The sequence below is a fragment of the Planococcus citri genome, chromosome 5, assembly GCF_950023065.1.
Source record: "Planococcus citri chromosome 5, ihPlaCitr1.1, whole genome shotgun sequence".
Taxonomy (NCBI): domain Eukaryota; kingdom Metazoa; phylum Arthropoda; class Insecta; order Hemiptera; family Pseudococcidae; genus Planococcus; species Planococcus citri.
Window position 1 is genome coordinate 1,369,827 of NC_088681.1, and position 16,400 is coordinate 1,386,226.

Genomic DNA, 16,400 nt, shown 5'->3' on the forward strand with positions numbered 1-16,400 from the left:
TTTTGGGAAAAGCTGGACTGGTCATGCTGATAGGAAATTTAGCGTAGAACAATTTTTGTTGAACATTTTCCCTCTCAGACCCTTCATTCAGGCGATACAGCCGAAAAACCTTTATCGGAAAAGGTTAATGACCTCTTGCGGTGGTAGCGGTCAAGTTGCGGGATGCAACTTTTGATGGGTTGTTTTAGAGACCAATCTGAACAAATAATGTGAAATTCAGCTTGCCCCCAATTTTTTTGAGGTTCGACTAAAATTTTTGCTAAAGTGACTGGACTATTCAGATGACGTCATATCAGTCGATGAATGATTTCCCAAATAACTACCTACCTACCTTTTTTCTAAAGCAACCTCTTTCAGTTTATAAACGTTGGTGAAACTAAACCCACATGGAGCTATGTAATTAATACATTCGTACATATAAATCTAATTGTTTTTTAATCACTTCTCTATGCTTTTTACTTCTACCGTATCGATATTCTTTTCATGTCTTTTCTTACAAATCCAACTAAATAACGTGTTCTCCTGCAGTATCCAAGTGTCGTAGGTAGACATCAACTTTTTTTATTCTGAGTTATATACCTATCTAGTGTTTTTGAAGACTGAATTTTAAATCTCAGTAAGTTGATAATTTTTACGAAAATTCCATTAAAATAAGCCAGAGAGTTTTTGCATTTGCTCTTTCTATCGCTGTCGCTGGAGGGAGAGTAGATACTGTAGGTTAGTGTAGATGTCAACTGATTCTTTTTTCAGGTCATCTGTATTTCAAAATACAAAAATGATGCGACATTCATCCGTTTTACTCACGATATTGATTGCATATTCAGCATATTCTTTTGGTGAGTATACGTAGGTATCTACCCGTGGAAATTTTTATCTATGTAAATAGGTATGTGAATCCTAGATGAATAAGGACATTAGGCTGACGAATGTTCATATCCGGGTGATTGTAGAAATCGATTCTCCTCACCTTCTTCAATCATCCAATCCTTTTCCCGTGTTCAGAATACTACTTACCTACTTCCGAAGGAGTAGGTACCAACAAATAATTCAATTCTCACGAATTAAATGAATGAAGTTTTCAATCGTGAAACTGAAAACTCAGTATACACTCCTGAAAGTGAACTGTAGGTAAATGAAATAAGCACTTTACCTATCCCAATCACCACTGTGTCAACTACATATGTACATAATATAAGACGTATAGTGTGTGTTAATATTAACAAATAGTTACCTATCTAAAAATCTTTACGTGTAAACGCTTTGAATGTTATTTTTTCAGGAGTGATGATCCCTTATTCAAATAATACTAATCTCTATTTCTCCGCGAAAGAAAACATCAGTATTACTTGTTCTGGTACAGATGAAGTCACATGGACGACTTCATTTACGCTGAAAAAAGGCTACGTAAGCTTTCATTAATTATTTTTACTCAACTTGTAGACTATGACTTGACGTGTTTTGACCAATAAGTAGGTACCTACTCACTAAAAGAGGGCAGAGAGGTGGTCTGCCCTATAAGAATTTAAATTATGACAAATTGTGATTTTTCTTTTTTCTTTCTTGTTTTTGTTTTCAGAGTAAACACAGAATAATAGCGGAGACCCCGTACAGAAAAATCCTTCAAATAAAAAACGCTTCACTCATTAATGTTGGGATACACGAATGTGTTTCGAAGAAGAACAGAAATGAGTTCATGAGGATTTTTCTGTATCCTGGTAAGGCTACCTGTACACTGTACAGAGTCCAAGAAACCCACTATAAAAGTATGGTTTGTCACATATCAAAAATGAAGGTGTTTTCAATCTGACTTGAGCAAAAAAATGTTCTCAAATTATAAGTAGGTATAGGACCTGCAGCCGAAATTGAATTGATTGAGGCGCGAGGTGCTTTAGGTACGCTTCAGTATAGGAATCGAAAGTACAGGTTTATTGGAAAAAAGAGTTATTTAAAGTAATTAATAATTACCTAGTCACACTATGGAGACATTGTAATTTCTGCAGAATGTCTCAATCTTTTCTCCTAACGTTCCTGATTTTTCTTATCATTTTCTAGATAGGTACTGATGTGAGTGCATACTGTCCTAGGCACCTCGAACAAAATATTCTCCTTGTTACCATCGCCACCATCGGTTTATACCACAGCATAGCACTTTGTTCTAAGTACTTGTACATAATTATATGGTTTTAATTTCACCAAAAGAAATATTCTCTTCAATTTCTGCTTCAGATAAGTCCTGTTACCGAGATAATGGAACCCACAACTTTGCCACAGTTTCAATTTCAAATTCAGGGGAAGTTCGCGAGGAATTTTACGATGGTGATTCACTTACTGTCATCAATGGACGGCCTATGGGACAATCGCGCAGACCTATTGTTTGAAGAAAAAAATTGTAGGACATTTGAGCACAGTTGTACTAAATAACAATGAGTTCATCAAATTGATGAATGAAGAAAGTGATGTTAAATTATTCACGTCTTTAATTAATCAAAAACTATATGACATTACACTTAATATAGGTATTAGGTACCTATAGGTCTAATGATAAGTAAGTTTTTATACCTATTCGAGTGTAAAATCATATAGGTACCTATAAATTTACTCAACTATAATTAAGTCTGCATGTAACGGCATGTTTTATTGCACTAATCTTACTCGTAGTTGTCTCGTCAAATTCATGAATTCAATAAATAACTTTTGTCAGGCACGTACTTGTATCAAACATTTTTGGTTCATTTCATTACAATCATCGATGACACTCTGCTCAATAAATTCATTGCTACAGCAATCCTACACCTAGAACATTGAACGTGTCACTTCAAAAAGGACATTTATGTTAAAAATGGCGATTTTGGGAAATCGCGTTTGAAGTTTCAAGTTCAATTTTTTTCGTATTTATGTTGGGAATTCAGCCGGAAACGTTTTGTATTCTAGAAATTTCATCTTTTCACTACAAGAAAACACTTCGCCCATCACACAATATATAAATTTCTCTTTTCTCCAGAGCAATTTTAAAACTTCGAATTATATCAATGTCCTTTTTGAAGTGACAAAACTCGTCAGTTTCGCATTAATGACGTCACCGGTCACACCTACAGTGCATGCAGGTATTAAAAAAAATTTCCATGACGAAAACTGTAGAGGATGAAACAACGAACATTTTCAAATAAAAATTTTCAACTTTACCTTTAAAAAAATATCTACGGTGCTGATGAGGTGATATCAAACTGATCAAACATCGTGACTTTCAGGGACTTCGTGGTTTTAAAACGTCATTACTCTGCGAGAAAATCATTTTGGAAAGTGTGATTGGTCTTATTATGTTGCCAAGGCTTCAGGGAACACGAATCCGTTGTCGCATTAAAAAGGACATATCGCACCTCGGGAGTAATAAGGTCACATCTGAAAAAAGTGAAATTTTACAGGAGAGTGATTTTCTTTTTTTAAAAAACTTGATTCATTATTTTTATCAACTTATAATTAATTGTGAGGAATGAATGGCACCTCATTTTAAAGATCTGGTATCCTACCTTCATTTAGCATAAGAACACTTTGAAAAATAAAATCTTAAAGAGGAAATATTTCAATGTTTGGAAAACATTTTGAGTTATAACCTTTCATTAAAGTTGATGTGGAGGCGAAAGGAAGCGTCCAAAAAAAATTTCATGTTAACAAAGTTGTAGAGAATTAAATTTCCAATCGACATAATGTCGTTAATTTTTTTCTAGAGTGCTTAGTTTTTGAGTTTTTCTCAAAAAACTAAAATTTCATGATATGTGCAAATTCACTTTTTCTGAAAAGTGATCAATTTAAAAAAAAAATTTCCATTTGGTACAAACCAATAAAAAATGCACTCCTTGTGACTATTTCTAACTGACAAACATTCAAAACAATCGAAACTATTTGTTAACACTTTGTATGTACAAAATTTGCTCAAAAAAGGCGGAGTTTTTTGAGATGTAACCTTATAACTCCAAACAACTTGCAATGTTGTTGAGATTTTGAGTTAGGCCATTTGCATTTTTTACAAGATCCACATAATGTACCCAACTCAAAGTGTAATTTTTGGTTGAGGGGGGGTCATACAAACCCCAAAAATGCAAAAACATTAAAATCAATTTTTTTTGAGATGTGACCTTATTACTCCAGAGGTGCGATATGTCAACTTGATATAGTGTAATATGCCTTCACCCTCTAGGTGGACATTCTCGGAAAGATTACCTAGTTAGGGGAATCGTCGTAACGTGGGAACTATCTGTGCATGAATTATTATGCACATAAATCACTTGATACGTGTATCTTCACACAATACACCCGTTTTATACATAAATCTGTCAATCATGTATAAAACGGGTGAGCTCAGATCTTCTGGATCGTGGCTTCTCTGTATAAGACTTTGGCCATGAGCCTCACTCGTTTTCCATTGTCTGCAGCATAAGGTATCAAGTGGCATTGTGTCTTCATAGTGTCGAATTAAATGTATAAGTCTCTCGATGAGATATTTAACTCCTGTTTAACCCACTCCTAATGTGGTAATTCTATGTTGATTTACTCATTCGTCGGTAGAGTAATTAACGTAAATGTAATTAATACCTATCGCGAATACCTATTTATCTCTTCTTGCGACTATCTGAGATGATTCCGGACATCATCAGGTAGGGCGTGTGTTACGTGTGTCTCTCGTGAACCAAGCAGCCACCAACAGCCACTATTATTGGGGTAGGCTAAGGAAAAGAGGTGGTGTGACAATGAGCAGTGTTCGGTAAGTAGGTACTGACATGGTGGTGTCTCCACTAGTTAATCATAAGTTAGCACAATTAGTTAATTATATCGTGTATCCACGGGCCTAGGGCAAGGATCCTGACTCGTAGATAGGTATGTTGATTGATACCTATTCGCTTACCTATACCATCTGTTATGGTATAGATGTCCTATTGAACTACATGATCGGCAACAATCTTATGGCAAGGATCATAGATCGACATATTGGGACGAAGGTCGAGAATATTATAATTAAACACATTAATTATACATAGTACATAATATTGATGTCCTTTAGTACAATAAATAGTGATATCGGAATAATGATGTTAGGTGTTCATTTCATTATTATTCTAACATTTAGTTGTTTTCGTTAATATCGGATCGGATACCCATGTCTAGTGACATTAGGAGACATAGGCTAAATTCAACCCCCTTAGGTAGTTTCTCATGTAACCCCCCTTGTAAGTAATCACGCTTATCTGAATCATCCTATCCCAATCTTTACCACTTTAACGATAACAAACTTATACCCCTCTTGAAGTGACACGTTCAATTGCTCATGAATAAACAAAGACAAAACGAATTTTTTTCAAGTCACTCTGGAGCCTCCAGCGCAATTTTCAATTTCTCCAGCATGCCCTATTTCCGACCAGTTCAACGAATTTATTTACACTTGAGTATGTTGGGTAGGTAAGCTACTGTTGGTTTTGTCTTGATAGTATTATTCATCGTTTTATTACATTACTGATAAAAATCAAGCTATCATTGGCCGACTGGTGGGTACGTAAGTAGGATAGGTACCTACTACCTACCTTATTTATAACAAACTTACGTTTTAATTTGTGAGCCACGTTTTTGTATAAAATAAAACAATTGTAGTGGTTGCTGGCATTGGTCTTGGGCAATTTGATTTTTTTTCATTAGTTTCATCTATCATAAAAAGTTCCACCACACCAGATGAAGCTAAATATTTATGCATGTAGATCTAATTGTTTTTAATCACTTCTGTATGCATTTTATGTACTTCTACTATATTCTTTTCTCACACACCCATAATAACGTTTTCTTTTGCAGTATTTTCAACTTTTTTTCCTGTTTTACGGTGTTTTTAAAAACTGAATTTTATCTTTTTCGGTAAGCTATTATTTTGAGTTTTTTAAAATTTATTTTATTTATTAGACAACTCTCTATAGCATAATAGTTACGTGTTATAATTGCTTGCAAAAAAAAAAAAAAAAAAAAAACTAATTCTTTTTAAGTCATTCTGGAGCCTCCAGCACAATCTTCAATGTCTCTAGAAATTTGAATTCGCTCCTGAAGGCTTGAATATTAACTATGGGCAGCTAAAAATCGAGTTGCGTCTTATTTAATTCAACCAGTTCAACGACTTTATTCGCATTTGAGTCGATTCCAAGGCGGACACCTCAAGTGTGTTTTTTTGACCAGCATTCTCAACTCGTTCATCATCAAAAATATCCTATGTTGGTCAAAAATACTGCCGAGGTATCGGCCTGGAAATCGACTCAAATGTGGATAAACTCGTTAAAAAGGTAGAGTGTAAGACATACGAGTAGATAGAGAGATCCATCTCGTAAGTATTATCAACTGATTATTTTTTCAGATCATCAGTGTTTCAAAATAGGGCTATACATAAGTACAAGAAAATGATGCGACATTCGTCGGTCTTACTAATAATATTGATTGCATATTCGGCGTATTGTTTTGGTGAGTTTTTAGACAGAAATTTTCATCTATATTTTTTCAAACTTTGTTGCAATGAATATTATGATTTTGAGCCAGAGTCGGAGAATAATTGATTGGTGTCCTGGTTTTAATATGTACCTATACGAGGTATACATATGTACTTAAGCACCTATTATTTTGAAATTTATCACGTTTCTCTCATTCTATCAAAACCTTGGATATGAAGGTGTGCAGAAAATCATCACTACATTTTTATCAAATTTTACGAATTAAAATGAAAGAAGTTTTCAATCGTGAAACTGATAGCTCATCCCACTCCTGAAGAAGATTTTTACCAGGAGATCAACGTCACAGGTCCAAACATAATGCAGCATCCATAAGATGATCGGTGTGAATGTGAAACGTCACCAAGCAATATGTAAGTAATATATTTTGTTTCCCGTTGAAAGAGGTGAAGCAGTAGGATAAACCTGAAACAAAAGCCAGGAGAACTCAGAATGAAATGTTGGAGAAGCTTCAACTTCTACTCAATATTCATACGTGGACAAGAAGAATCTCAACCTCTGAGAAAAACTTGCTTTAATCGAGACAAATATAAGCAAATGATGGAAAAAGAAAAGGTGACTTCTGCATATTCAAGAACGAAAAGATCGCTCTGGAAAACAAAGATGAAGTTATGGGTGCTCAAAAAGGTTTGGTTTGAGTAAGCCGAAAAAGAGCCAGCCTCAATCAGAAAAATACAAGGTTGACCTGAAATTCTCACACACATTTCAGCCTTCACTGGATGTACCCTAACTCTCATCTCAGCCTCGCCCTCACTCACCTGAAGTCTATCCAAAATAACGACGTCAAATAAAAATTTTTTATGCATGGTATAGTGGAGGGGGAAAGTCTGAAAATTGAAATAATTGCATTTTCAAGGCGGGAAAATTCAAATCTTGCTTACAAGTGCCTTAACTCTTTATTTTTTTAGGAGTGATGATCCCTTATGGAAATCATACTAAGATCGAATTCTCCGCAAGAGAAAACCTCACTATTACTTGTACTGGTACCGATGAAATCACATGGAAGCGTCCGTATAATGATAGAGTAAGCTTTCACTATTTTTTTCACCCAACTTGTAGACTTGGACTAGATGAGTTTTGACCAATAAGTACTCAGACTCAGACTCACCAGAACAGGGTAGAGAGAGGTGGTCGTGGTTTCCAATTACTATATTGATTCACTTTCAAAATGTCAATCCACTACCACTCACTTCCAGCGACAGAGTTCGGAAGTTTCAAACAGCGCAAGCCAATTAATTATTAAAGTTATGAATATATTCCGGGGGGGGGGAGGTAATTGGAGTCCGAATAACGGTTGATGAACTGCAAACATCTGGATGACACTTTCAAAATCAAGTGTCCCCACACTTGCTCCGACCAAGAATTCCAACTATACAGCAAATTGTGATTTTCTTTTATTGGTTTTTGTTTTCAGGGTGGTTACACAGTAATTGCGGAAACCCCACGCAGAAAAATCCTTCAAATAAAAAACGCTACAGTTTTTAATTCTGGGAATTACAAATGTTTTTCAATAAAGAACAGCAGCGACTTCGCGATGATTTTTCTTTTTGGTGGTAAGACTCTACTAGCATATAGCTTGTGACATCAGATAGATATCAATATAAAGGTGTTTTCAATCTGACTTGAGTGAGCGAATATTCTCAAATTAACACGTAAGAAGTAGATTGGTACAACTGGAATTGAATTAAGGCACGAGATGCATTACCTACCCTTCAGTAGAAATGGAAAGTAGGTAGGTTTATTGTAAAAAAGAGTTAATTTCAAGTGAATTAAATTAACCACGGTATGGAGTCTGAGTCATTGCAATTGCTGCAGAATATCTTTTTCTTTTTCCGGTACATTTCTCATTTTCCTTATCTCTTTCTAGATGGGTAGGTTACCTATGGTAGGTACCTGTTCATGTGATTACCTACTGTCTTTCCTCAAACAAAAACATTCCCGCTGTTACCCTCGGTTTACACCACAGCACATGGGTCAAAAGTTCAAAAAGTTGTAAAAGTTCAAACTTTTTTCTGAGTTAGATTAAAAACGCGTACAATTCGACATAAATAAATCATATTGTGTATTAATTTCCTTTTTTAAACTCGGTGACAATATAGGTATTACCTACGTGGTTTTAATTACATCAAAAGAATAATATTATTCTCTATGATTTCTGTTTCAGATGACTCCGCATTCGCAGCTGTGAGAAGGAGCAGTTCTTCCATATCCTCATTTCCTGGCTACATATTTCATTGATGAATGAAGAAAACGGTCTTGATTTATTAACACCTTTAACTAGCTGATAATCTAAAACTATGACATAATCGCACACGTTAATTAACGTAGGTCTAATAATAAATATTTGGGCGTAAAATAATACATCAATTTATTCAACCATTAAAACTGAAGAATCTGCATGTAACGTCGTGTTTTGAACTAATCTAATTGTCTTGCCAAATTTATGAATTTCTAAATAACTTATATGTTGGGTAGGTGTATACGTATCAAGAGAATCATTCTTAAAGCAAACAAAAGTCGCACTGGAGGCTCTAAAATGATTATAAAAACCTTAAGGAATCGCTGTGAAGGAGTTGATATTGATAAATTTGGGACTGATTTTTTTTTTATTCAATTCGGCGCAAAATTGAAAATTTCCGAGTATTATTTACAACTCATTTTTACTTTATTCGAGACAAACAATGCGCTTAAGTAATTGAAAAAATCTTAAGAATAAGAAGCAAGCAACTGAACTTCCTCAGCTTTTTGTGCAAAATAGAAATAGAAATGTGGGTACCTACGAGTACCTATGGGTTTGAAAATTTTAAGCCCATTCAACGGTGCTTCCTAGTTTCTTTCAGATGACGTCACACCTGCAGTCCATGAATGATTTCTCAAATAACTACCTAGTACCTACCTTTCTTCTGAAGCGACTTCTTTCAGTTGATAAACGTTGGTGAACTAAACCCAGATTGAGCTAATTATGCGGTACCTATACATAAGTATAAATCTAATTGTTTTTTAATCACTTCTCTATGCTTTTTATTTCTACCGTGTTAATACTCTTTTCGTGACTTTTCTCACATACCCAACTAAATTGTTCTCTCGCATTTAGAGTCATATCAACTTTTTTTATTTCGAGTTATAAAGCAAGGCATAGGTAAAACAATGCACTTGATACGTACGTGACTAGAGGCGAGTGAACGTATTCAAAACAATATAACAACGATAGTTTTAAGCCTAAATTAACCATATAAATATAAGGTAATGTAATTGATAGCTTAATGGATCATTTTATACACACAGTTTAATCCTGAATAAACCTACTCGAGAGTATCGCAAAAGAGTGAGACCGGAAAGATATACAATTTTCACGATATTTCCTCGGAAGGGAATCATTTCCCGACCCCGAAACCACCAAATTACATTTTTGAGATAGAATTGCAAAACCGATCCAGGGGTTCCCAAAGTTGTGAAAATTGAGCACCTTCGTTGTCATCTATTTTGGTCCATAAATCCTGACCAAAAGGGAGTAGGGGGGTGCTTGTGGTCTCAAATAACTCGTATTGGATCACTCTTGAAATATCTACCCATGACCGTTCTCATTTAGTGATACCCCATGTTTCAGTGGTTACCAAAGTTGAACTTTTGTATTCCAAATTATTAAAGTCACGCATTCAGACGAATATTGTCAGTAAATAAATTTAGCAATCAAAAACTAGTCCAGATAAAAAGTTGCGAAATTATACGACGATTTAAAAAATGTGTCATTTGTTTTCTTAGCATTGATAGGAGCCGAGCTGAGGGGGTTGGAACGTCAAAAAACGCGATGTAACAATAGTCCAGTAACTTAAGCAAAAAAATAGGAGGTATCGTGAATCTGTAGGTGGCAAGCTGATTCTTGGTATACTGATCCATTTTGATGTCCTGAAAACAAATCCGAGGAGTCCCCTGGTGTTCCGGGTGAGCTTTCCCCTAAATTGTGGATCTTAGCCCCCCCCCCAAAAACAGTTTTTGACCAAAATCTCGAAAAATATTGACTGTAGCGCAAAAATGGTTGAAACTAATGTTGTTCCACATCAAATTTTCCATCAGATGTGCCATCGATCGATTTTCCAGCCCAAAGGGGGGGGGGGTGGATCTACGGCGCTTCGAACATTAGGCGGTTTGGAATAGAGCCATAATGTTGATGGTTAATATTGATTGTAATACCCTCAATCGTTCCAAAATAGTACGGGGGGGATGGTTTTCTTTGTTTTTCTGAGGTACAGAGCAGAGCACAATTTGGATGGTGAGAGGTCAGAAGGGGTAGGTCCAACCCCCTTGGGACTGGAAAATTGATCAATGGGTCATCTGGTGAGAAATTAGATGTACATAGAACAGCATTCGTTGTAACCATTTTTGAGCTAGAATCAATACTTTTCAATATATTGGTCAAAACTCGGTTGGGGGGGCTGAGCTCTACAAAGAGGGAGAAGTGGTCACAATACGCTTAAACTGGTTTTTGAAACTCGTATCAACATTTCATTCAACAATTATACATTTTTTAGTGCATTTCAATTCATCTCACGTGCGTATATAGGCAAATAACTGAATAGTGAAGGGGAAGGAGGAGGCGGGGTGACATTGTGCTCTGCTCTGTACCTCAGAAAAACAAAGAAAACCACCCACCCGTACTATTTTGGAACGATTGAAGGTATTACAATCAATATTAACCATCAACATTATGGCTCTATTCCAAACCTCCTAATGTTCGAAGCGCCGTAGATCCACCCCCCCCCCCCTTGGGCTGGAAAATCGATAGATGGCTCATCTGTTGGAAAATTTGATATAGAACAACATTAGTTTTAACCATTTTTGCGCTACAGTCAATATTTTTCGAGATTTTGGTCAAAAACTGTTTTTTTGGGGCGGGGGGAGGGTAAGATCCACAATTTAAGGGAAAGCTCACCCGGAACATCACGGGACTCCTCGGATTCGTTTTCAGGACATCAAAATGGATCAGTATACCAAGAATCAGCTTGCCACCTACAGATTCAGGATACCTCCTATTTTTTGCTAAAGTTACTGGACTATTGTTACATCGCGTTTTTTGACGTTCCAACCCCCTCAGCTCGGCCCCTATCAATGCTAAGAAAACAAATGACACATTTTTTAAATCGTCGTAAAACTTCGCAACTTTTTATCTGGACTATTTTTTGATTGCTAAATTTATTTACTTACAATATTCGTCAGGAATGCGTGACTTTAAATATTTGGAATACAAAAGTTCAACTTTGGTAACCACTGAAACGTGGGGTATCACTAAATGAGAACGGTCATGGGTAGATATTTCAAGAGTGATCCAATACGAGTTATTTGAGACCACAAGCACCCCCCCTACCCCCTTTTGGTTGAGATTTATTGGCCAAAACAGATGACAACGTAGATGCTCAATTTTCACAACTTTGGGAACCCCTGGATCGGTTTTGCAATTCTATCTCAAAAATGTAATGGTGGTTTCGTGGTCGGAAAATGATCCCTTTTCGAGGAAATATCGAGAAAATTGTATATCTTTCCGGTCCCATTGTTTTGATAATTTTCACTTTGGTACCCCTATACTACCATATATCGCAAAAATGTTATGTCTTTCCGATGCCACTCCTTTGCGATTTTGAAACGATAGACGGACATGGTATCCCTACTAATACGAAGTTGACAATACATTATATAAATGCTTGAAGTAGGTATATGCGTGACAAGTTACCTCATTTCGCGACTACACGCGCCATTCCGTATTTTTTTCGTAATTTTTGTCGCATTCAGTTTCAATGGCTTCGTCGATTACGATTTCGTGTATTTTCTTAATCTCGACAATTATTTGTTTTATTAATTGTGCTGAAATTAAATTCGGTCAAGAGATCCAGAATGGACATTGGACAACGAAACATGATATTTCTTTTCCATTAACCATTGGAAATGAGCATTATTTTTTCGGTTTAGCCCATAAATCTTGGTTCATTCGAGAACTCGAAGAAGATGGAAGACTAGGGACGGAAACTCAGAATGGTACGTGGAATAATATGTATAAGCGAATATTTCCGTTCACCATCGATCATAAACAATTCATTTTCGGCATCAGTAATACGAACTATTGGATCATTCAAGAAATATTACCAGGCGGGTTTATGGGTCAAGAGACGGCAAATGGGTATTGGAGATATCATCCTAAAGTAATATTTCCATTTCATATCGGCGGCAAACATTATGTGTTCAGCTTGAGTGGTACCGATTGGTTCATTACGGAATTATTACCAAATGGTAAAATGGGTTCGCAGACAGATAGTGGATCGTGGCGCAACAAATACACCTTGGGATTTCCATTCTCGATAAACGGTAGACAATATTTTTATTGTCTTCTAGAAGATTACTGGTTCGTTCAGGAACTTTTAGAAGGTGGTAAAATGGGTGCAGAAACCGACAACGGGCATTGGGGGACAATGCATAGACTGTATGTTCCATTCAGTATAGATGATACGCATTATTTCTTTGGTGCGATTAAAGGTAGAGGAAAAACGACGAATTGGTTTGTACAAGAATTATTACCCGGTGGCAAAATGGGCGAGGAGAAGTTACACGGTTCTTGGCAATTTCATTATAATTTGTTATTCGCGGTTAATATCAAAGGAAGACAATTTTTCTACGGAGTTAGCGAATACTATTGGTTCATTCAGAGAATAATACAGTAGCCCGATGTAACTATTATACCTGTGTTGCCGAATTAAAACTATCGAGAACTTTTTCAGGAACTTCCTAATATTATGTACTTATTTAAAATAAATCATGCAGAATTGGACGTTTTTTCAAAAAATTTTCGCTCGAGCAACAATTTTACCATCATTGTCATAAAAATCATCACACATTGCGAAATGCTTTCAGAAAATTACCTCTGATTTCGATGTTTCATGTCTAAAAACCTGGTTTACCCACCTCATTGAGAAAATCCTGGTTACGCCAGAGTAGTAATTATAAGAGATACATACAAAAAATCGGAATTTTTGGGAAATTCTGGAACTTTTTTTGGAACTTTTCAGCATTTGAATTCGGCAACACTGTATTATACATTGAGGGAAAAAAATATTTTTTTGGTAATGATTATATAATTATAAAATTAATTAAATTATAATTAAGTTTTTTATAATTATATTTTCGATATTATTTTTCGTGATAATTATTGAATATTAGTAAATTTTATTTTTATTATTTTTATAATTTTTATAATTTTATTTAAGTTAATGTACTTATTTATTTTTCACTTGTAATTTAGGTACTGTAACTCTTTGAACGGACTGGTTGTTTATTTTACTCTAACAGTCAATAAGCTGTAAATGTGACTTTGTAATTTTTTACTGAAACGCTTCTCATTCTAATTTGTTTTCTAACGTTGAAATGCGTTTTTCTGTACTTTTAGTTGTAGGGCAAATGCAGGTATTATGGGGTACATAGATTTAAACTCTTTCTAAATGAAGAGAAATTGATGAAAAATAAAAATTTTGACATTAGAAAACTTAAACATTTATGTACCTATCCGTGATAATAACTGTGGCCCCGAAAAATTATTTCAACTATGTTTAATAATTGTTTAGTTACATTTTGACAACAAATTTAAAAATCGACCATTTCAAAAAGTTGCAGGTAATATGGTAGTCGGGGAGCCCGCTGAAGGAAAAATTGAGCCCCCCCCCGCCGGTCGATCCTTCGGGACAACTTTTTTCTTAAAGGGGAGTCCTAAGGAACATTTATAGCCCTTGTCCTAAAAAAAAAAAAGGTGTCCCTACTTACAAAATGGCGGCCATTTTGATTGACAGGTTAGCCGGAATCGCCGATTTTGCGTCCCAACAAGAACTTGCAAAAAATTTTTCAATCTGTACAAAGGTAGATCGAGAGATCTGGCAAAAATTTATCACCTTTTAAAATTTCAAGTGCTAAAGTGCATTTTTCGATTTTTGGTGAATTTTTGAAAATCAAATTTAGGCCAAAAATGAGGGAAAAAAATCAAAATTTCACCAAATTGACCAAGAAAGCTGAAATTTGGGATACACTCTATTTTCGACATACCAAATCGATTGGAAACTGTTTCAAACCGTTTTGAGCAGTTCTGGAGCCTCCAGCAGATTTTTGAAACTCGAAATTCCCACACCAAAATGAAGTTGGAAAGCTGAAATATATTCTGCAGAATAATTTCAATACGCAGCGAAGTCAACTGCAGGGGGATTTCAAGTTGTTTTGGAGCATCCAGCGATTTTTTGAAAATTACTAGAGCCTCCAGTAGATTTTTGAAACTTTTAATTTCCTAAAAATTTGATCAAACGGAGATGGAAAGTCAAAAATTCATGCTGCAAACTAATTTTGATACGCTACGAAGTCGTCTGCAGGTGGATTTCAAGTCGTTTTGGAGCCTCCAGCCACTTTTTGAGGGGTCGTATGGTGTTTTTTGGAAAATTGAAATTTCCAAGAAGTAGCTGGAAACTTCAAAACCATTTGAAACCAGCATGAGTCGACTTCATATCGTATTGAAATTAGTTTGCAAAGTAAATTTCAGCTTGCCAACTCTATTTGGTAAAATGTTGCGGGAATTTCAATTTTCAAAAATCTACTGGAGGCTCCAGTAATTTTCAAAAAGTCGCTGGAGGCTCCAAAATGATTTGAACCCATCTGAAGTTGTCTTCAGAGGGTGTTAAAATTGGAGTAAGTTTCAAAAATCTACTGGAGGCTCCAGTAATTTTCAAAAAATCGCTATTTTCATACAAATCCGTGTTTTTGAGCGGAAGGAATTTCAAATAATCATTGGTTAGCTCATTTCATTACTGTTTCAACTTCCATGGGGCACAGTGGGCCACGACCCCCCCTCCCCAAACGGTGATACTTGAATGGCACTCGACCCTAAAAACTAGCTCAAGATTCGAATTCTGCGACCTTGAAAACATATCAATCAACATAGGTATTACACAATAATATGGGCAAAATTTGAAATTTCTGCTCTCCCCTTGACTCACCCCGCACCCTGCGAAAAAATAACCCCAGATTCGAACTATACGACCTCAAAAACATATCAATCGACATAATACACACTAATATTGGCAAAATTTGAAATTTCCTCTCTCTCCACTAACCACTTGACTCACTCCCCCCCCCCCCCCTACAAAAAAATAACTCCAGATTCGAATTCTACAACCTCGAGAACATATTATTCAACATATTACACAATAATGTAGGAAAAATTCGATATATTCCCTCTCCCCGCACCTCACCCCCCTCTCCTACAAAAAAAAGACTCCAGATTCGAATTCTGCGAACTCGAAAATATATTATTCGACATATTACACGATAATGTAGGAAAAATTTGTAATTTTCTCTCTCTCCACACCTCACCCCCACTCCTACAAAAAAAATAACTCCAGATTCGGATTCTACGACCTCGAAAACATATTATTCGACATATTGCATATCGATGAGGGTCAAATCCTGATATCGCCAATTAATTTTGTAGATATTCTGACTTAAGTATCCCAAAGGGGGGGGGGGGGGTAAATCAGAACCAGTTACATTTTATTCCATTGTGCGAAAGCTACTGTGACAATCGCGCTCAAATTTTTACCGTAGGTAAAGAACCCTTATGAGAACCTGAACCTACATAACAATTTTGAGCCATATTGGTTCATTAGTACGAGAGTAACAGCTGATCAAAGTTAAAATAGCGAAAAACCGTTCGGACTTCCCCCGGTGCACCTTATAAGTTGAATACTCTTATACCCTGAAAATGTACCTGTACCTACCAGGAGGGCGAGTAGTTGCCAAAAATTGACATGTTCTCAATATTTTTGCATAAAGTATCGTGGTTTTTCAAGTACC

At 35.8% G+C, this 16,400-nt stretch overlaps 1 protein-coding gene and 1 long non-coding RNA gene across 2 annotated transcripts; both read left to right on the forward strand.

Moving 5' to 3' along the window:
• The first annotated feature begins 474 nt into the window (after window positions 1–474).
• LOC135846730 (uncharacterized) lies at window positions 475–2,719 on the forward strand. Its single transcript, XM_065365993.1, has 5 exons — window positions 475–616; window positions 751–836; window positions 1,280–1,404; window positions 1,577–1,715; window positions 2,227–2,719. The coding sequence occupies exons 2-5, from the start codon at window positions 776–778 to the stop codon at window positions 2,376–2,378; spliced, it is 477 nt and encodes a 158-aa protein (XP_065222065.1). The 5' UTR covers window positions 475–616; window positions 751–775; the 3' UTR covers window positions 2,379–2,719.
• A 2,937-nt stretch (window positions 2,720–5,656) lies between these two features.
• LOC135846733 (uncharacterized) lies at window positions 5,657–8,889 on the forward strand. The gene is made up of 5 exons (XR_010559010.1): window positions 5,657–5,895; window positions 6,383–6,486; window positions 7,439–7,554; window positions 7,945–8,083; window positions 8,695–8,889. It is a non-coding gene; the product is annotated as an uncharacterized LOC135846733 (long non-coding RNA).
• Window positions 8,890–16,400: the final 7,511 nt, after the last annotated feature.

Excerpts from the sequence above, each read along its gene's own strand:
- LOC135846730 (XM_065365993.1), top strand. The coding sequence starts at position 776 with ATGATGCGACATTCATCCGTTTTACTCACGATATTGATTGCATATTCA. Across the intron at positions 1,405-1,576 it reads TTACGCTGAAAAAAGGCTAC|AGTAAACACAGAATAATAGC; the intron begins GTAAGCTTTCAT and ends TTTTGTTTTCAG. Across the intron at positions 1,716-2,226 it reads GAGGATTTTTCTGTATCCTG|ATAAGTCCTGTTACCGAGAT; the intron begins GTAAGGCTACCT and ends TTTCTGCTTCAG.